Source organism: Notechis scutatus, chromosome 4, assembly GCF_049901735.1.
Source record: "Notechis scutatus isolate UNSWTSFEM ecotype Mainland chromosome 4, rNotScu1.2, whole genome shotgun sequence".
In the NCBI taxonomy this organism is placed as follows: Eukaryota; Metazoa; Chordata; class Lepidosauria; order Squamata; family Elapidae; genus Notechis; species Notechis scutatus.
The window spans coordinates 115664414-115687274 of NC_142012.1; the positions used below are offsets into that span (position 1 = coordinate 115664414).

At 39.9% G+C, this 22861-nt stretch overlaps 1 protein-coding gene across 1 annotated transcript in view; it reads left to right on the forward strand.

Annotated features, from left to right (window-relative positions):
* AFAP1L2 (actin filament associated protein 1 like 2) overlaps positions 1–22861 on the forward strand; it is a 92039-nt gene that overhangs the window by 29494 nt on the left and 39684 nt on the right. The window contains exon 2 of the mRNA XM_087964518.1: positions 22025–22153. Coding sequence (XP_087820644.1) covers positions 22025–22153 — 129 coding nt within the window. The remainder of the gene's footprint in view (positions 1–22024; positions 22154–22861) is intronic.

The window sequence follows — 22861 nt, forward strand, 5'->3', positions numbered from 1 at the left end:
GTCTTGTTGGAAAGAGTCTCTAACCACTTGGCCAAAGAGCTAATTAAGATTTTGACATCATATGAATAAGTGCCAGACATAGTGGTTATACATGGACAATCCAATAGTACTTGAATTGCTGAGTCAACCTATCTATGTCTGAATGCATAAATAAATTTACATAAGTCAACTATAAGACTGAGCACTGAGAATCGTTCCAGTTACAGAGTGTAAAATTCAGAGGTTAGTGTTATTCCTTCACTGTAGTAAATCAGTATATCCTCGGTTGAGTTTGTATCATAGATTTTTGAACAATAATTTTATAAATGGGATATTGCATATATACATGCTGGCATGTGGTAAAATCATCATATATGAATATAACAGTATTTTGAAACAATACTAACGTATCCTGTTACTGGCATGTTGCCAGAGTGACTAATTCCTTGAGTATTTCATAATCTATGGTATTGAGTATTTGTAAGTGGCCAACATACATATGTCACAGATAGCCTGATTATTGAGCAATGATTATATGGTACTATTAACATTTTACCTGCAGGTAAAAGCACATGCTTGCTTTTGCATATCCATAGCTGGAAAAATTGAGTAAGAAGTTATAAAAGAAAAGGGATTATTTCTGTTAAGTTCGGAGAATAATGGAGACCAGACATCTGACCAGTGACTTCAACTCTTTAATAATAGTAAATAGAACAGAACAGAGCAAGGCTATGGGCAACAGCAACCCTTTTATAGGGTTGGCTGCTACCTTATTAACCAATGACATGTGCAACAAGTTCAAACTTATAACCAATGAGAAGTGTCAAAATAGTGGCCAATCAGGGACTAGTTATGGACCAATCCCTAGTTGTTGTATAAGGACCAATCAGGTGTACAGGTTTCCAAACCCTGATTTGCATTTATGCTAATAACTTTTATTGATTCACAACACCCCTCCCCCTTGGGTTCCGTTTGAGGGAAGCTGTAATAAAATCCTCAAAATAGACAGGCCGTTTGGTCTGTCTGGATGATTTCCGTGGCTCCACCGGTTTTGGTCTAAGGTCCGGTTCCGGTGGAGCGTTTAGATGATCTTTATTAAAGTCTGTTTCGCTGCACGGTGATTCCGTGCTGTTTTCACTGTGGTTGTCTCCGCTACTCCGTGTTTCTTCGGAGTTTTGCAGTTCGTTTTCCCCAGTATTAAAGTTCCCTGAAAAAGTCAATTCCCTCCCGCTTCAAGTTCCGGTGTTTCGCTGGGCCGTAGGGTTTCCGTTGGCCTGCTATTTGTCATATCAAAGTCAATTTCCTCGATATTTCCTCCCCCTTGAGTTGGTGAACCCGGGGAGTCATGGGATCGGAGTTGGTCTATGTGGCGTTTCCACACCCTTCCATCGTCTGTTAGCAGGCGGTAAGATCTAGGCCCGGTAAGGTGGGTAACGGTTGCGGGTATCCATAACGGGTCGCCGGAAAAGTTTTTGGCAAAGACTAAATCGCCTACCTTAAATTCCCGGCATTTGCTGCTGGAGCCGAAGGGTTTTTCCAGTGCGAATGCGGGATGGAGCCGGTCAAGGTGCGATCGTAGTTTTCGCCCCATAAGAAGTTCAGCGGGCGTTTTGTTGGTCACGCTCTGGGGCGTGATATGCTGCAACAAGAGAATTCGATTGATTTTCTCGTCGATGTTGCCAAATTCCATTTTGTGAAGGGTCTTTTTTACAAATTGTACCATGCGTTCTGCACGTCCATTCGCCGCAGGGTGCGCGGGCAAGGTTAGCGCATGGCGGATGCCCCGATCAGCAAGATATTGTTCAAAGGGTAATGCAGTAAACTGTGGGCCGTTGTCCGAGACCAACACGTCCGGAAACCCGTGTGTGGCAAATAGTCTGTTTAATTTATTGATAACTCAGTCCGTTGTAGTTGTGTTCATTCGATGGATCTCGAGCCAATTTGAATAGGCGTCGACAGTAATAAGGAAAGTGTGTCCTTTGGTAGGTCCCGCAAAGTCAATATGAATACGGGACCAAGGTCCCCTCGGAGTTTCCCATTCGGTTGGGCTTGCTTTAGGCGGGGCGTTGCTGACGTCCTGGCAACGTTGACAAGTAGCGACCCAGGCCTCGATTCTTTTGTCGATTCCTGGCCACCAAGCGTAGCTGCGTGCGAGTGCTTTCATCCGCACGATACCGGATGTCCTTCATGCAATACCGCCAAAACAGTTTGTTGCAATTTGCCAGGGATTACGACTCGATCGCCCCACAAGATACAGCCTTTTTGGGAAAACAGTTCGGTTTGGCGGGCTTTGAAAGGCGCCCATTCCGGTGCTATTTGTTCTGTCGGCCACCCCCATTCAACCCAGCGTAGGATGTGTTGCAGAACTGGGTCACGTTTTGTTTCAAAGGCAATGTCTCTAGCCGTCAATGGTGGTACATGTAGAGCTTCGATCTGTAGTGTTGAGATGGTTGGGGCTGGATCTACAACAGAGTCTGGGAGCGGCGTTCTGCTCAATGCATCAGCGTGGAGAATTGATTTCCCCGAGCAATGTTGCAAGGTGTAGTTGTAGGCCGCCAAGAATTCAGACCAACGGGTCATTCTGGGGGACAATATATACGGGGTTGGTTTATTACCCGCAATGATCCCCAGTAGTGGTTTATGATCAGTAATTATCGTAAATGCATGGCCATAAACATATTCATGAAATCTTTTAACTGCGGCCACAATAGCTAAAGCTTCTTTGTCCAGCTGACTATAATTTCTTTCAGCTTTAGCTAAGGTTCGCGAAAAAACTGATGGGGGCTTCCGCTCCATTTGGTAACACGTGGGCCAGAATTGCCCCAACCCCAAAAGGTGATGCGTCACACGTGATAGTGAGCGGAAGAGTCTCGTTGTACTGCATAAGTACAGAATCAGAAGTTAGCAATTTCTTCACTTGTTGGAAAGCATATTGTTCCCGTTGTCCCCAAACCCACGTTGCTTTTTTGTCTAATAGTCTATGCAACGGTTCAGCTACCGTTGCTTTGTGGGGTAAAAAGACATTATAGAAATTGATAAGTCCAAGGAACGCCTGTAAGTCTGCCTTGTTCCTTGGAGTGGGGGCCTTTTTAATCGCCCTTAATTTGTCTTCGGTGGGATGGATTCCTTGGCTGTCCAGGAGGTATCCCAAAAATTCTACTTTTTTGGTACATAACTGGCATTTATCTTTTTTAACTCTGAGGCCTGCGTTTTGGAATCTTCGTAAAACCTCTCTGAGTCGTTTTTCTAGAATGTCTTTGTTAGAGGCGGCGATGAGTACATCGTCGAAATATGGTACGACCCCTCTTATCCCTTGTAACAACCTTTCCATTAAGCTCTGAAAGATTCCGGGGGCAACGCTTACCCCGAACTGGAGCTGGTTGCATTTAAATGCACCCCTATGCGTTACGATAGTTTGCGCCTCTGCCGTGGTCGGATCTACAGGCAATTGTTGATACGCCTGGGCTAGATCTAGTTTAGCGAAAACTTTCCCACCCCCCAGGGAATGGAGCAAGTGTTGCACTACCGGCACTGGATATGCACTTTGCTGCAGTGCGTGGTTTAAGGTGGCCCGGTAGTCTCCGCAATTTTTTAGTGACCCATCAGGCTTGATAGGCGTCACTATAGGGGTTTCCCAGCGGGCGTGGTCGGTGGGCTCCAGCACGCCCTGCGCTATTAGCTTATCGAGTTGTTCGTCGATTTTAGGCTTCAAGGCGAACGGCACCCGACGCGGCTTAAGGCGGATGGGTGCTACCTCAGGGTTCAAGTTAAATGAGATCGGGGTCCCCTTGTACTTGCCTAATTTGTTTGCGAAAACGTCTTGGAATTCTTGCACGAGTGCCTCCTCCCAATCGCTGCTCTCGGCCCGGTGGACTCCGGCTACAGTGATTCCGAGCGGTCTGAACCATTGAAGGCCTAAAAGACTAGGCCTGTCGCGGTCCACGACAGTCAGTGGTAGTGCGATGGTGCGGTCCTTGAAAGAAACCTGGAATCTGCGGGACCCGACGACGGGAATTCGGTTACCCTGATAGTCTTTGAGTATAACCCTTTGAGGGTTAAGGTCTTGGCGGTGAATCGTTGGAATGAGCTGTTGGAGCGTTTTCCACGACACCATCGAGAGGGAAGATCCCGAGTCCACCTCCATCACACAAGGTTTGTTTTCGATGGCGACCTTTACTCGGATTTTCCCAGCATCAAGGGATGTAGCGTGGCCTATGGTGATTGTTTGGTGGGTCTCTTCCCGCCTGGTTTCTTCACGCCTGGTGGAAGTGGTGGACGGTTTGTTTCTGTAGGAGTGGTTTCCCCATTGGTGGTTCAGTTTTTCTCGGTGTGTGCCGAAGAATCCGGAAGATTGGCATTCGGCCTGTCGCGGTTTGGAGTTTTGTTTGGTTCTGCAGACCTTTGCGATGTGACCTCGTTTCCCGCAAATGCGGCAGAGTGCGTCGAGGAATTTGCAGCTGGATTGTGGGTGATTCGCCCCACATCCTGCACACGGTCGGGATGAGGGTTGTGTGAACTGGTCTCGTTCCGTTCGGAGTCGGTTGACCTCTTCCTCATCGCTTTCTGATGGGGATTCTAGGTCTTCGTGGTGAGTCAATACCGGGTGTCTCTCTGGGCGAGGCGAGGTATCTTTGGCGAGTTGACGTAGCGGTGCGTTGGTGCGGCGCATTCAGGCTGCCGACTTCTTTGTCGCCTCCACTGCCGTGGCTTCTTTAAGGGCATCGGTGAGGCTGATGTCCCCCTTAGCCATAATTTTGCTCTGGATCGTGCCGTCTTCTAGGCCCAGAACCAGGCGGTCCCGGAGGGCTTCTTCTAAGTCGGAGAATCCGCAGAGGCCTCCCAGGTTTCGGAGGTCCGCAATGTAATTGGCAAGGCTTTCGCCCTTCCGTTGGTCCCTCTGGTAATATTCGTGTCTTCTGACTAAGGTTGGCATGGTGGGCGCGTAGTGAGCCCATAGTAAAGTCTCGAGGACGTCCCAGTCCATCTCTTTTACTTCGGCTGGCTTGGCAAGTGATTTTGCCATTTTAAACACAGTAGGCCCGCAGTGAGTTAGAAAGATAGCTCTTTTTTTGCCGGTTGTTGCATCTTTCAAATTGTTGGTCTCCAGAAACATCTGGAACCTATCCATGTACGATTCCCAGTCTTCGGTTTCTGGGTTGAATGGAGCGGGTGGTACGGCACCGCTGGCCATGTTGCCGTTGATGATGCGTGTTCGACCACGTGCTCTGTTGGTTGCTCTGTAACTCAGTCAGCTCTTCGGTCTCCGTATCCCACCCTCGTCGCCAGTGTTAAGTTTGGAGAATAATGGAGACCAGACATCTGACCAGTGACTTCAACTCTAATAATAGTAAATAGAACAGAACAGAGCAAGGCTATGGGCAACAGCAACCCTTTTATAGGGTTGGCTGCTACCTTATTAACCAATGACATGTGCAACAAGTTCAAACTTATAACCAATGAGAAGTGTCAAAATAGTGGCCAATCAGGGACTAGTTATGGACCAATCCCTAGTTGTTGTATAAGGACCAATCAGGTGTACAGGTTTCCAAACCCTGATTTGCATTTATGCTAATAACTTTTATTGATTCACAACAATTTCAATACTTTCTCCACTTCAAATTAGTCTGTATCTATTACTTCAATGAGTAATAATCAAATTAATCAAATTTATGACTGCTACTAGCTCTACATATATCTTTCCTGAAAAAAGGGGAGCTTTTAAGATCATAATAAGGAGCTCTAGATGATTGATCCTCTGAGAAATGAACTCTAGAGTCTTACAAAACAGCAAGCTATCTTTAAACCCGTATACAAAAATTTGAAACAGTACCTTATGATCTTCTACAGTATATCCGTCATCCAGTTCAGTATTTTACATACTAAATCTCACTGGTTCTATGCTGAAGAAACCATGTGTTACTTAAATTCTTCAGAAAGGATCATTTCCTTCACATAAAATCTCCCAAAGGGTTCTTTTTCTAAGGGGCAAATGGACTTGTTTTTCCTTGAAGACATTTTGCTTCTCATCCACGAAGCTTCTTCACCTCTGACTGGATGGTGGGGAATGTAAGGATTTATATTCCTTGCAGACAGCTGGTCATTTACATTGTTTTAGAGAGTCATTGAGCCAACTTGGAAGTTTTTCTGTGTCCTCAGGTGACTGAGTAGTGCAAATGGGTGTGGAGTTCTTGGAACTGTTGAAAAGACTGTGTTGTAGACTGGGGATAGATAATGCCATATCCCTCTGTCTCTATTGAGAGAGTGTTGTTCACTTGACATAAAACAATTCAGAATCTCCATAGAAATTTATTTCACATAAATTGTACAAACAATTTATGCACATATACACACAGACACACACAGAGCATCTTTAAAATACAACCAGAATATCCTGGTATATAGAGAATGATTACTGAAATAAAACATGTCTGTTGTCGACAATTTAATCACTCTTCCCAAATTCAATATTCACCATGACATCTGAAATCCCAACCAATGGTCACATTGCCTGACAATATGGAGAACTGTAGTCATAAGACATCTGGAGAACACCAGGTTGGGAAAGGATATTATATGTACCTGGCACAGGAAGTTGTAATGTAAAACTAACTAGCACCCACCCTCTCCTAGAAGAACGAAATATTATAGGAAATATTAGAAAGGCAGAACATTATACTTAGTAATAAGGGGTGTAGGCTTATCTTTTCAGAAGTTCAACCAGTATACAAGGAACAAAAAGGGAAAGGGCAGTGTGTAGCAGAGTTTAATGTGTGGCTAAAGGAGTGGTGTAAAAGCGAAGGCTTTGGTTTTATTAGTCATGATGTCTGCAGCTGGTCCAATGAAAAACTGTACAAAAGAGATGGTTTGCATCCATCAAAGAAAAGGACTGAGTTACTTGGCATTAAATTCACAGATTTCCTGGATAAACATTTAAACTGAACAGCGGGGACAGAGAATTATTGGATTCAGAACATCTCTGTCCCCAGCAACCTAAAACGTATAAGGATACCAGTGCATGCAAAATAGATGTTTGTGCAGGTAAGATTATCATCAACCTTGATGCCAACCAAAACCAAGCATTTAATAGTGAGTGCAATACCATGTGCATTAATCAAACAGGTGGCAAGAAAGTAGGGGCAGGCAGTCACAACACAGGTTATGTAGACAGTAAACACAGTGTCAGACATAAAGATCTCAAGTGCCTATATATAAATGCACAAAGTCTAGGGAACATATAGGGTGAACTCGAACTAAGAATACATTAAGGTAAATATGATATAGTTGGAATAACAGAAACTTGGTGGGATGAACCCCATGACTGAAACGTACTGGTAGAAGGATACAAACTATTCAAAAAACACCAGACCCCATAAAAGAGGAGGTGGTGTTGCACTGTATGTAAAGGACCACTATATTGCTACAGAAATGCATGAAACCAAAGATGAAAACCTCCTAGAATGCATATGGGTCAATATAAAAGAAAAAAAGAATGACATGGCCATAGGCGTATATTATAGGCCACCCAATCAAGCAGAAAAAATAGATGTCCTTTTTGCCAGCCAACTAACAAACATATGCAGGAAACACACAACAATAGTAATGGGAGACTTCAATTATCCTGATATCAATTGGAAAACTAATTCTGCACAAAGTGAGAAATCAAATAAGTTCCTAACCAACCTAGCTGACAACTTTGTTGTCCAAAAGGTAGAGGGTGAAACTAGAGGGACAGCCATACTGGACTTAATTCTTACAAACAGAGAAGAAGTGATAGAGGGAGTTGAAACTGCAGGAACCTTGGGTGAGAGTGACCATGTCATACTAGAATTCAACATAACACAAACAAAGCAACAGAACATAATGACACCAGAGTTTTGGATTTGAAAAGAGCTGATTTCAATAAACTCAGGGAGAACTTGGGAAAGAAAAACTTGGGATGAAAATTCTAAAGGGGAAAACAACTCAAGAATCTTGGGAAACTCTAAAAAGTATGATCATAGAAGCCCAGACCAGCACAATACCACTGAGAAAGAAAAATAAATCCAAGAAGAAACCAGCATGGCTGCACAAAGATCTCTCTGGCAAATTGAAAGAAAAAAAGAACAAGTACAAAAAATGGAAAGAAGGACATACAACTAAGGCAGAATATCAGCAGTTAGCCAGAATCTGCAAAGATGAAGTCAGGATAGCAAAGAATGAACAAAGACTTGCAATAAAAGTCAAAGATAATAAAAAAAAAAGTTGCTTCCAACATATAAATAACAAGAAAAAAAAATCAAGGAAACAGTCGGTCCACTAAAGAGAGAAGATGGCAAGGAAGTAACAGGCAACAGAGAGAAAGCAGAACTGCTTAACTCATTCTTTGCATCCGTCTTCATGCAAAAAGAAACTATCTTTCAAAAATCCTGGAGCACCGGGGAACTACCAGAGGACTGGAAAAGAGCTGATATGGTTCCCATCTTCAAAAAAGGGAAAAAAACAGACCCAGGAAACTATAGACCAATCAGCCCAACATCAATACCTGGGAAGATACTGGAAAAGATAATAAAAATACAGATCTGCCAACATCTAGAACAAGTAAAGTAATAACTAGCAGTCAGCACGGGTTTGTTAAGAACAGATCATGCCAAACCAATCTTCTTCAACACAGTGACTAAATTAGTAGACCAGCAAAATACTGTGGATGTAATATACTTAGATTTCAGCAAGGCATTCAACAAAGTAGACCACAACCTACTTCTTAGTAAGCTAGAAAAAAGTGGAATAGATAGCACCACCACTAGATGAACTCGCAACTGGCTGGCAAACCGTACTCAACAAGTTTTCCTCAATGGGTCTAAGTCTACATGGAGGGAAGTAAGCAGTGGGGTGCCACAAGGTTCCATCTTAGGCCCAGTACTCTTCAATATCTTCATTAACGACTTAGATGAGGGAATAGAAGGGGAACTGCAGATGATACTAAGCTGGCAGGAATAGCTAACACCCAAAAAGGATGGATCTTGACAGACTAGAACACTGGGCCGTATCTAACAAAATGAAATTCAATGTAGACAAAAGTAAAGTCCTACACTTAGGCAAGAAAACCCAAAAGTACACATATAGAGTGGGTGAAACCAGGCTCAATAGCAGTAACTGTGAGAGGGATCTTGGAGTCTTACTGGACAACCAGCTAAATATGAGCCAGCAGAGTGCAGCAGCAGCCAAAAAAGCTAATGCAATCCTAAATTGTATTAACAGAGGGATACAATCAAGATCAAGGAAAGTACTAATACCACTCTATAAAGCCTTAGTAAGACCACACCTAGAGTACTGCATCCAGTTTTGTTCACCATATTATAAAAAACATGTTGAGACTCTAGAAAAAGTACAGAGAAGAGCAACCAGGATGATTAGGGGACTGGGGGCTAAAACATACAATGAATGGTTGCAGGAACTGGGCTTGGCTAGTCTAGTAAAGCGAAGGACCAGGGGAGACATGATAGCAGTTTTCCAAAATTTGAGGGGCTGCCACAGGGAGGAAGGGATCAAGCTATTTTCCAAAGCACCTGAAGGCCAGACAAGAAATAATGGATGCAAACTGAACAAGGGGAGATTTAATGTGGAAATAAGGAGAAACTTTCTGACAGTGAGAACAATCAACCAATGGAACAGCTTGCCCTCGGAAGTTGTGGGAGCGCCATCAGTTAAGACTTTCAAGAAGAGATTGGACTGCCATTTGTCAGAAATGGTGTAGGGTCTCCCGCTTGGGCGGGGGGTTGGACTAGATGACCTACAAGGTCCCTTCCAATTCTGATTATCTGTTATCTGTTATCCCTCCCTGGATAAGAAAAAGAGAAACATGCTCTTGGAAAGTGGCCCCCACCTTTGTTTATAGCCCCAGAAAGACTGAGCCATCCTATCTACAAGACAAAAGATGTTTAACTCCAGGGTGTTAAGATTATAAGTCATAATAGGAATTGCCCAAAGCCATTACATCACCCAGCAAGATTCAACCAAGCCTGGGACTCAAGACAACCTACAAAGTTACCTCTGCATGGCCCCATGGGAGCCTGACAACCAGTCAGAATACATTTCTTGCTACAGGAACAGGAAGCTCAACAGAGGATATAAATCTCTCTCCCTTTATCATCCATGTGCTCATTTTTGGCCCAGAACAGAGGTGGTATTCAGAAGGTTCTGACCAGTTCTGGAGAACCGGTAGCAGAAATTTTGAGTAGTTCAGAGAACCGGCAAATACCACCTCTGACTGGAGATTTTACAGTATCCTTCCCCTGCCACGCCCACCAAGCCAAGCCTACCGAAACGATAGTAAAATTTTTGAATCCCACCACTGGCTCAGGACTTCAAACCCCATGTGGTCCCGCTATCTACCATTAAACCATCCTTCCAAGCAGTCTCCATGTTCCCAGTATCTTTCTTCCCACTTGGAACTGAACCCAGATATACATTTCTTCCAACAGTATAAAGGTTAAACTTTCCATGTACTATAGTCATGAAAGTCATTAACGGTTTATATAAAAAATTTAAAGCAATTTGTTTTTTTTTATAAACATTTGTTTTTATAAACATTTCTTGTGCACTGAGACCAATTAGACCAGCCAAGAACACAAGACTGTAAAAAATTTAAATTCTTGGTCTATTTTCTTTTTTTTCTCTCATGATCCTAAGGAAACTATTAAAATAAACACAAGCTGCTGAAAACCTAGTCTAATAGAATAGTGATATAATCCTGCTTCCAGGTTTTAATTTTATTGAGTTTCAAGTGCTTTGAAGACAGATGAAAAAAATTGAGTTCACTAATAAATAATGATTATTTAAGGGTGTTTCCTGTTTTGTAAAATAATAATCACATCCTAGTTTGAATTAACTAAGAGGGCAAAAGGAGTTAGATTGGTTTATTATTAAGAAACTAAGCAGAATTGATCTCAAGTTATTTGTGTTCCCTGCCCTGCAGTTTAGACTTAAAATATATATATAACTCCTTGGAGTTATCAATTTTAGGTTTCTTTCAGTAGCAGAGTGTTTTATACCCATTTAGATGGAAATAATGTTTGGCTAATAAGACATTCACAAGTTCATATGTTTAATTGTTTTTTTTTTGTAAAATATATAGAAATTGATCACAGTCAAACTGTTAAACTGCTAAAATTTTACAGGCACATTTCAGTGAATGTTTCTAACAAACATATTGTCTGAGGTTTACTACTGCAGTACACTGCACAATTGGAATAACATTAGGGTGTCCTATGTTTAGTCAAATCTTTTCAAATTCAGGGTGGAAAATATTTACTGTCAAACCATTTTTGCAAAGGAAGTTCTGTCATAGCATAAATTTTATGAGAATGCTCATAAAAGTCTCTCCAAATTTAAAATATGCCTCAGTGGTCTAAAAAGTTAGGAGATATTTGCTGCTTGTCTATTAAATTGATGAATTATTATCCTCCCTGCACGAGTATATCCAAATCCTGGCATTCACTAAATTTATGAATGTGTGTATCCATTTTCCATCCTGCACAGAAACATATTAAAAAGATGCTCACAGTTTTCTCCCTATTCCTTAGTCCATCGTATTTGTTTATTTTAAAAACAATACATTGAGTTGAGCAATTGAATGGACATTTACTTGCAGAAAATATAAATACCAACCTTTTAGAATGAAGCTGGGTAAAGGAAGTACAATTAGACTGTGAACACATGGATTTCAAACTTGTATGCCATAGCCAGAAATTTATAAATGAACTCTGAACAGGGTTAGAGGTACATGAGTCAAAGATCAGCTGAGTGAATGGACTTTGAGGAGGACAGCAACAATAGGCAGGGATTTGTGGAACTGTGAAGAAATTTAAATAATAAGGAAAAATGCTCCTTAATATCAACATAAAATGACTCTTCTTCAGGAATGAAGAAACATATTTTGGACATTTGAAAGATGGTATGAAGTGGAATTTTAGCATAGGAGAATAAAGACAAAGAACCCATATAGGTCAATATAATTCAATACTGCACGTTAGAGTCACTATATCTGCATCTATTCTATTTTATTCTGTTTATACTTTTAAATCAAGAGGAAAAAATATGGATGCATTTGTTAATGCTACTCCTTTGTTAAAAACCATATTCAATTCTAAAGATTTAGATAAGTTTTTCAGCAGCATTGTGATGTGAAGGAATGAGTGGGACTAACCTTATGCATTCTGCTCCTAAGTTTAAATGACCATTTCATAAAAGTATGGACTTCTGCATCTATTTTCCATTTTCAGTTATGCCATTTTTAATAATGAATTTTTTTTCTGATAATGTATAAACCATTTAAATTCTCCTTTCTTTAATAGTTATACTCCAAGTTGTCTCTGTAAGATATTAAATCACTGTAAAATAGTGGTTTCACTTGTTTAAAGTAAGAATTACCAACCCATGACCTGCTAGGTCATCATTTCAGAGATACTTCTTATTAAACAAAGAGAAAGAATGACCGTGGGTAGGCAAAAAAAAATCAATGGAAGCAGAAGCAATCTCCACCTTTTTGTTGGCTTCCCCATTCAATTTCTTTGTGGGAAATTGGCAGCGAGCATTGGAAATTTTCCTTCCTTCCTTTCCCTTCCCCTCTCCTTCCTTCCTTCCTTCCTCCCACCCTACCTGCCTCCCTTCCTTTTTTTCTTTCTTCCCCCCTCCTCAGCAGGCGGATATGTGGCTGCTGCTGGAAGGGAATGAAGGATTGCACAAATGGCCTGAAAGTCGTCAGGGAAAATTGAAAATAAGGATCACATGACAAGAGCAGCACAGCTGCGGCACTGAAGTAGCAACAGCATGGCTGCACTGAAGCTACCACAACTTTCCCCAAATTGCATCCTCAGGAGTAATGGGTCCCAGTATTTTATAAGTTGGCCAATTTGAGGTAATGTGGTTGAATTTTTCCCCCCTATGATGCAGTTAAATCCAATTAAATGTTACAGACACAAGAGTTTTAGTAATATATAGATATGTCTGAGGAGGTGAATTTCAGATTTCCGTACCAATGACCTTCGATGAAGTTCAGTTGTTAAGCAGAAAATTATGCCATCCAAAACAATTACGAATTTAGAACCTAAGACGCATATAAAAAAGTTGTCTGTCAAAACATCTTAAATTACACCAGATGACATAAGTAACAATCAAGTGGTAATGCTGAGAAAAGAGAAAAATCACTAAATTACAGTTGACTTTCAATTATATCTTGTTGGTGCAGAAAGAGATTAAAGAGCAAAACATTAACATCACATGTTCTAAGAAGACAAAAGATACAGGAAGACCACAAATTCCTTCATCAGCAGGTTTTGTACTGATTTTATGCTGAAACGTTAAATGAAAATGCCAAACTAGCTCTTCAAACCTGGGTAGGATTAGAGATGTTTTCAGAGTGTTTTATTTTATGAGTTTGCAGAAGTTTAATCCAATTTATAATTCTTTCTATAGATAATAGGCTCCTGTTAAAAGACAGTCTGGTCTAGACCAAATAACAAAATCTTTTTTATCTGATAAATTGCTTTTTTAAATCTGAGATTTCTGAGTAATTATGGGCCCACCTTTGGTGTTATTTCTTTTTTAATAAGGGAACTAGCATTTTGGTAAATGCAAATCTCTGAAAAATCTTGAACTTTCCCCTTTAAATATTATTTTCCTGCACCTTCCACCCAAGACAAATTGCTATATGAATAATGTTCCACCTGTGGTTAAGACTAATGTGACAAGCAATGCTTAATAAACTCAAGGAAATTACTGAAGATTTAACTCTTAGATCACATCAGCATGAATGGGATATTTTATATCCTCCATCATACCTTGATGCCTATATATTTACTATAATGACATGTGGTCATAAACAGGGAATAGGAGAATGAGCAGGGGTGGATAGGAAGTCAAGAAAAAAGAGACGAGAAGAGTGCATCATGATATCACAAAGCAAATGTTGAACTTACCTCAGATATTGCACACAGATGCAAAGGTCAGGCATTTACACAATGACATTACTATTCACGTTATCATTTTGGCATCATCATTGCAATTTACTAAGAAGGGGATGTTTCCTTATTGGCCAAAGAAGAATTGAGAGAGAGAGGATGAATTATCTATGGGGTTTCTGCTAGGAAAACCAGTCTAAAGATGGTAAACAACAGGTTTACTTTTCAAAAATAATTCAAAAGAAATGTTTCAGGCCTTCTGTAAGCACCTTTCTTACTTATAAAAGTAGCCTGTAGCTGCTTTAGGAATTAAATTTATGTTAGTAGCTCGATATTTCTCCAGGTTTGCATGGAAATCTTACCGAAGCTTAGCTGCTTCTTTGTTTCTTGATTTTTTTCCATGATTCATCCCCACCTCTGAATGGACTTTACGTGAATAAAGAGTTGTTTGTGTGTGCTTCAAAGCACACATTTATTCTTGAAGTGCCAAATTTATATACAAGAGCTATTATAAGCAAACTAAGTGTTGATCTTCAACAAAAAGGCAGTCTGTAAATAACACTTACATTGATTCTTGTGTATTAGTATCTTGGAATTGTGAAGATTTCAGACTAAGAATTAACAACTGCTATGTTGGTCCATTTGTCCAGTAGGAATGCCATGGAAATGCCTTTCATTGTTTACTACTATCATGTGGATTCTGAAAAAACCCCATCAAAATCCCAGTTTTCTCTTTCCTATCAAGTTGGAGTGGAAAGCCATGATTTGTTTTTGTTCCCAGTTTCTGTCTTGTTTAGCAGAAACATCAAGAGTCTGATTTGAATGTTAAGCTAAATAAACCATTGATGGAATGTGCACCTCATGTTTAGCTACTCACACTGGCATGATGAGTCAACCTTTACCTCTGTTGTGCAGATATAACTACTGTGTATAGGAAAGCTAAGGTTTTAATTACTGGAGATTCTTTGAAGTGGTGACGCTGGGTAATCAACTGGATTTTTCTGCCCATAAATCACATGCTTTGCCATTGAGCTATAGAAAAGATAACCTTAAGGACTGAACTTTCATTCTTAAAACTTCTATCCAGAGAAATGAAAAACGTAGCATGTGCTGGCCAATGCCATAAATATTACTCTTCTACCCCATTTCCCCAAAAATATGACCTACCCTGAAAGTAGGTCCTAGCTTGATTTTTACATGTGGGTTGAATATAAGCCCCAAAATAAACCCTCATTACGATCCTGCCCACTCCAGAGTACATAGATAAAAATTAAGCTAGGGTGGGGATGGGGGGGGAGCTGCCCTACTACTTACCTTTGGACAGTTGTAGCCAGGCCTCACACACCCCAATACCTGCCTTGCTGGCCCATTTCTTCTGCAGCCAGCAAGGCTTTCCTAAAGGCCTCTGTAGCTGATAACAGAGTCCCAGATTGATCTGGAACTCTGTTATCGGCTGCGGAGGCCTTTAGAAAAGCCTTGCCGGCTGTAGAAGAAGAAGTTCCTGAAAGACTCTGATAGTGAAAAGGAGGCCGGGGGCGACGCGTGCAAGTGAGGTTAGTCAGTGGATGACATCCCCCGAAAATAAGACCTGGTGCCTTTTTTTGGTGGCAAAAAATATAAGACGGTTCTTATTGTCGGGGAAACACTGTATCATTCTGCAATAACATTTGAACAATGCAAAGTGCTGTTCAGTTACAATATTGAATGGTTTGTTGTTCGACTCAGTGTTTCAAGTCATAATTATTTATCCTGTATAGTAGAAGAGGAGTGATTGTGATTACTAAAATTCCAAACGTTTTTGTGATGTAGCTCATTTTACACATTTTATAGATTCTGGCTCTTCCTACTTTTTTCACTCCTCATACTCCTACACATGCAAGGCCTGTCTGTATTTCTCCCTTTCCTGGCTTGTTATCCAGTTACTTTGCCAGATTATGAAAGAATCTCTAAATTAGAATTATAGACAGAAACCACTGTTAAAGGAAAAAGAATTGTCTTAGTTCATTTGAAAACTGAAAAGTTGAAAGGCTTTCAACTGAAAAGTTGAAAGGTTCCTTCGATATATAACTAATTGAATGATCATATTCCTGTGTTAGGTAGGCAAAAAAAATCTCAGACTTAACCCATGCCATCTCAGGAAACGGTATGAATAACTCCTTATCTGAAGAGCATGCCAAAGATAATAGGGAATTAGGAAAATTAGTGCTCCTAGAATCACAGTTTATTAAAATTTGAAGTAGAATATTTTGTACCTGAAGCATTCACTTTCTCTGTAGTCAGAGTATAGTGAAAATGATGAAATCCGCAACCATGCAGGCAGAAGGTCTTTGTGAGGTAACCAGTATCTTGCATTTTTGAAGATTGGGAGGCCCTTTTGTCATAAAAGCTTCTAAGGCAGGGGTGGGGAACAATGTCCGTTTATGAGTTGTGGACTTCAACTCCCAGAATTCCTGAGCCAGACATGTTGGTTCAGAAATTCTGGGAGTTGAAGTCCACAAGTCATAAAGGGGCCATCGTTCCCCACTCTTGTTCTAAAGCAATAAGGCATATGCAGCCTTATTAAGAAAAGGAGGAAGCGTGGTTACCATTGTGAATTCCAAATCCTCAGGCTGAAGGCTGAAGCTTCCTGTGCAATGATAAAATTCAGAACATTGTTTTAAACCAAGGTTCATCGTGGCAAGGCTGAAAGCACCTTTGTTTATGACAGGATCTTAGTTCTGAAAACTGTAATAAAGAACCAAGATGCATGTAATTGTAGGGAAGGAAAGAAACATCGCTTTCTTGATTAAGGCTTCTGAATGTCTTTCAAGAACCTTCTCGGCTTGTCTTTGCCCACTCCCACTGCCTTCTTCCAGTGAAGAGGAGAGAAGCTAGTCTGTTATTTGTTCTGCAAACTGGAAAGCCTTGTGTGTGCCTCTTCCTTAAAGTTCAGAGTTCCTGGTTCACCAATGATAGTTCATTCAATAAAATGTTGTCCAGATTTCCAGAATGACCCATATTGTGCTGATCTGGTTTCACAGTTGAGCTTTCAGCCTACAAATAACAAGGGGCCAGTCTCTGGATTGCTCTGACTTGTAGCTTATAGAAATATATGGATAGTCTTTTCAAATAGTTTTCTAAATTTGCGCATTAAAATATAACCTAAATATAATTCTGGTTTACTGGCATTGCAGTGATTATGTTTGTACAATGACTCCACATTTGTATTTTATTTGTTACTAACAAATAGCACATTGAGAAATATGTGGGGTTTTTTTTTTGGTAAGATTGTTGTAATTAACATTTTCTCAAATACCAGCCCCACAATATTTTCTAAAACTTTCTGACTAAGTTAAAATGCTGCTGGGAGGAAACTATTCGGGGAGGGAAAAATACTTTGATATGATTTTGTGCAAATGTTCTATGAACAATTGATATTTTCTTCCAATTTCTTTCAACTGGGTTTTAGTTTGTTTGTTGGAATTTTGCTTTTTGTAATTTCTAAAGTCAGAAATGTAGCTTAGAAGCCAGCCATGTGTTTTGAGGAGCTTTAGAATTGGCCTACTCTTATAAACATGGCAAATTCAAAGACTAGTTGGGTCAATTGGCCACCATAACTGGTTACACTTCATTGGTAATTTCAATGTTGCAGAGGAGTAACAACCTTGTTTAGTGACCGTTTGCAGTTACAAAGGCAATGAAAATGTAGCTTTATGACAAGTTCTCACACTTATGACCTTTGCAGCTCTGTAAAGCAAAGGAAATCTAAAATAAGATCATAAGCACAATTGCAGTTTTACTTAGCGGCCACTTCACTTAAGGCCAAGTTATCAGGCGCAATTGTGGTTGCTATAAGAGGACTATCTATGTGTCAATTGCATACATTTTGATGTATTTATCCAAAGTGTGTGTGAGAGAGCATGGAGGCAGGGAGGAAATATCATCTGTAGCATAGAATATTTTATTTATTTGTCTAGTACAGGGTTGTCAAATTAAGGGCTTGCAATCTAGATCCGAGCCATGGGATGCTTAAATCTGGCTTGCAGGGTCGACCTGGAAATAGCAAAGGACTGTCTCGTGATCCTCTGTTAGCAAAAATGGGCCATGTGGGCCCCCCCCCCCCCGCACTCTGTTTTGGTTGTCAGGGTGCTGCAGGAAGCCATCAAGGCTGAAAAAGGGATGCAGGGCAGCCATATGTGTTTTGGGCAGGAGGGTGCTGCAGGAGGTGTCCGTCCCACTGCTACCCGACCAGTCCGCAGAGAACTACAATGTTGATCCAGCTCTCGAAGAAATCCACACTCCTGGTCTAGTAAAATTAAGGATGTTGTTTATTAAAAGGTATATTATACAATGCATGTCATTTGTTGAGCAGGAATTGGGTGGATTCTACCGGTTCGGACCAGTTTGGACAAACCGTTTGTTACGATTCTACGCAGTTCAGAGAACTGGCAAATCATGCCACTGGCTGGCCCCTCCCCTCCCCTCCCTGCCCGCCCCTCCATGCCCAGTCACTCCTTATCTCACCCATGTGCCATCGCTGCCTGCAGCCTGTCTTCGGCTGGCCGCCAGCCAGCCATTGCTGCCCGTCTTCCGCCATGGCCCTGCCTGATCTGATCTTCTTGGGTGAGTGAAGCTCTGCAAGCCCTGGTTGCCTACCAGCTGCTGCCAGAAAGAATTGAGAAATCAAATGAGTTTTTTTTTCCTGGATCAGTTTAGCCTTTTCCAGAGCCTTTCCCTCAAAATGCGACAGTGATCAACATTCCTTCTTATATTATTTATGCTGAATTTAGAGTAATAACCAGAATAGTTCAGCAAAAACAGGTATTTCTTGTCTTCCGTTATAATTACTCATTGCTGTAGTCTATTTTTCTTTGAAGTCTCAGGCAAGTGAGTAGCACCTAAGGGTTCCCTTGTCAAATATCTTGTAAGTGATTGACAAATCAATAGATAAAGAGAGAGAGAGAGAGAGAGAGAGAGAGAGAGAGATAAAAAATGTGCAATTCTTTGGGGAAAATCAGTTTCCATTCAAAGTGATCCAGCTGTTTTTATCTGCCACTGTCAGCACATCTGTTTCTTTTTGCTGTTAGGGAGAACAGCATTGTTCTACTCTGTTGTTGCAGTTTACTTTCTCTTTCCCTAGAGCAGCTGACCCTTGTGAACCTTGAAATGTACTTTGGAGAATAGTCTGGGAAATCCATTGTAAATCAACCACATTTGCTATTCTGCCACCTGAATGCTTGTTTCACTGAAATGATCATAAAGCCCAGCTAGAAGGAAACTGCCTCTTGCCAAGACATTCTCTTCAGAAAAGAAATTGTGCCAGCTTGGAAGGTTTTAGGTCATGCTTGTTTTGCATTGTTTTGTATTGTTTTGTCCAATGAATCTAGAATATAGCAACTTGGAGTACTCTCTGTACAGTTGTTTTAAAGAAGATATAGGTGGAGGAAAAGGAGTATGTGGAAAAATATATGCATTCAATGGTGTGGATAGTTAGATTTGGGGAAATAGAATTGTCTCTTTTACTGCTTTTCAAAGTTCTATTTATTTTAGTTAATAATTTATATTCTTAGTGTCATAGTGTTTAATCATTCAGTCTACTTTTTATGTTAAATAAAAAGGATTATTACTAGGGAAACATAGAATCATTTGCTTGCTCCATCATGAAACTTGCTTATAACTTTACATAAATCGTTGCCTTTCGTATACTTACAAGGCTATTTTAGAAAAAAAATAACATTAGGCAGGAAATTACAGAATAACAGAGTTGGAAGGTCTTCTAGTCCAACCGCTACTCAAGCAGGAATCCTATACCACTTCAGACAAATGGTTGTCCAATCTCTTCTTAAAAACCTCCAGTGTTGGAGCATTCACAACTTCTGGAGGCAATCTGCTTTGCTGATTAATTGTAATAACTGGGAGGAAATTTCTCCTTAGTCCTAGGTTGCTTCTCTCCTTGATTAGTTTCCATCCATTGTTTCTCATCCTGCTTTTGGGTCCTTTGGAGAATAGATTGAGCCCGTCTTCTCTGTGGCAGCCCCTTAGATATTGGAACATTGCTATCGTGTCATCCCTAGTCCTTTTCATTAAAGTGGATCAATTCCATATCAATTCCAGCAACCATTCTTTATACGTTTTAGCCTCCAGTCCCCTAATCACCTTTGTTGCTCTTCCCTGCACTCTTTTTAGAGTGTCAGCAGCTTTTTTATGTCATGGCAATCAAAACTGGATGTAATATTCTAAGTGTGGTGTTACCAAGGCATTACAAAGTGGTATTAATACTTCAATACATAATAGTGTTTGACTGGCAAGAATAGACAAACTCTGTAACTTGGAGTCCTCCAGAAATTTGTATCATCAACAGTTGGCATAGCCAGTGTTGATTGCAGATAATGAAATTTTGTAGTTTCAGACTGGGACCCAGGCTGATTAGGGTGAAAGGATAGACATTTTGCTAAATCCTCATTTTGGGGGGCATGGGTTTATCTTTATTTGCTTTGTTTGTTTTATTTATTGTTATATTTATTTGCTTTATTCTGCACACATATATATTTATCATTCTATTTGTCCTGATTTGTTTTTCCTTCATCTATGCCTACATCTTCAAACCTTATATTATGAGAATTCCCATTCTGGTGCCTTCCAAAGATGCTAAATTTCAGCTCCCAAGAGAAGATTGCCTATAAATTGTGCAATTCAATTTCTATACCAGCGTTATTTTACATGCTGCCCTATTGTTCTCAGTGAGCTGTACTGTGCTCACAGCTTTAGGCAATCTAGCTTACCACAGAAGCAAAGCCCACTGAGTATAATGCAACACATCCATTAGAAGAGAAAACTTTGTTCAGATGAAGGAGACATCCTTATGAATGGTGGATCACACTATACCAGGCTGGCCACAAAGTGATGGTCCTAGCATAAACTGTCCCATACTAGTGGAAAGAGGCAGTTTCTGGTCAGCTGCCAATAAGGTTTTGAGACTGGATGCACCATATGAAAAACACTCTTCCTTGAATTGAGCAGAAGGAAAACTTTTTTCTAGTCTTTTCTGAGCCCAGCGTAAGCTGTCCCAAGTAAAAAGATTTATGTGTACTATTTGCTTCAAAGTTGATTGGGACCAAGAAATATACAGGTAGTCCTCAACTTACAATTGGTGGCTTAGAACCATTTGAAGTTTCAATTGACCTACCTGGGGATGCTTACGATTCAGATTTGAAGTTCTGATAGTCAAGGATTCTCCCCACGATCACATGTTGAATGCATAGCAATGCAACCATATTTATGACCATTTTCAGAATGCCACGTTTTACTATAATTTTACCATAAACTGGTATTTACTTCTGGTTTTCGGCAAAACCATACCCATAGCATACCATTGGTTTGCTTAGCAACCTTCACTTAGTGGCCTTCATTTAATGGCTGTCCCAAAAAGGTCATAAAATTAATTTGGTCGCATGATCAAACCCATTTTACAATCATTATTAGTTATAACCATGATTGGCAGACTCCATTCTGGTTGTACCTCAAGAACTTGTAACCTGTAATTTATATATTTTTTATATTTTTTCCATTACCAGGAGGAGGAGCAACAGAGTTGCATCTCCTACCTCTTTCATATTTGCTTTTTCCAATGCTGGTAAGAATACTTTAAGGCTAATCCAAAACTAAGAAAAAAGACTTGATAGACAGACATATAAAATGAGGGATTGTAATCCTCACTATACAAAGACAAAGAATAAGGATAAGTAAACATTATGATTAATAGACTTGGAGGATAATGGTTACAAACATGGCATTTATAAGGTTTGATATTATTAACTAATTATATATAAAACTGAGTGTTTAATTAAATAACAGAAAATGTTTAGCAAGAATAAGTGAGATCATGGTGAATAGACGGAGAATAATGGTTATGACTATTGTGTGTATAAGGTTTATTATCTGTATTTAAAAGAGATTGTAGCCAGACATTACGCTGCCATTGTGGATATGGAAATTTTATATTTAATAATATAAGTTGCATACTAATAAAATAATAATAATAAAGAATTGTTTTTAAAAACCTTGGATTACATAAAAGCATTTAGCATTGGACACAATAAATAAGCTAATTTATTTCATATCTCTTTTAGCTCTGGAACAACTGCTGACAGAACTGGAAGATTTTCTGAAGATACTAGATAAAGAGAACCTCAGCAGCACAGCCATAGTCAAAAAAAGCTTTCTGGCTGACCTCCTTCGACTGTGCACCAAGTCAAGTGGTAAGCAAAATCACGTGAACAATTATTGACTTTGGAAGCTTTACCTTTCTTGCTGATACCCCAATCTATCTATTTCTCATTTTTGTTTGAATCCTATTCCCAAATGAGATGTAAAAGGGAAACAAGTATCCTTTATCATCATGAAAAAAATGTATTGGTCTATATGTGTCTGGAATCTGTTTAATTAGGTGCAAACCTTGTTATCAAAATTTGTCTACAAATACTACACTATTTACAGATGGTGGGGGATTTAAAATGGATAATGAAATTTTTGTTCAGTTGTGTTTCTCCTAATTTGTTTTATAAATTAAAGACATTCAAGATGACAGCAAAGTCCATAAAATTTATTTCCTTCCTTTTATTGCAAACATCATAAATTATTTTTATTCACCAAAGTTTGCTAATAAGATTAATTTGCAAGGAATTAATCAACTTATCATTTGCCCTTTACAAGGTTCTCGTTTCTCTGTTTGCTCAAGATAAATTCTTCAGGAACAAAGCCCAGTAAAGTGCTTCTGAAGAGAACACAGCATCTAAGGGAAGGGAAGAGCAAATTTTTTCTATAACTTGTTTAAAATATCTGCCATAGAGTAAAGCACATAAATTAGCTTATCACAACTGCAAGTGCAAAAACCATGCTGGATAATGACAATGGGTATGATGGTCCCACACATCATTGGGGATACTGATGTACATGTACATACAAAA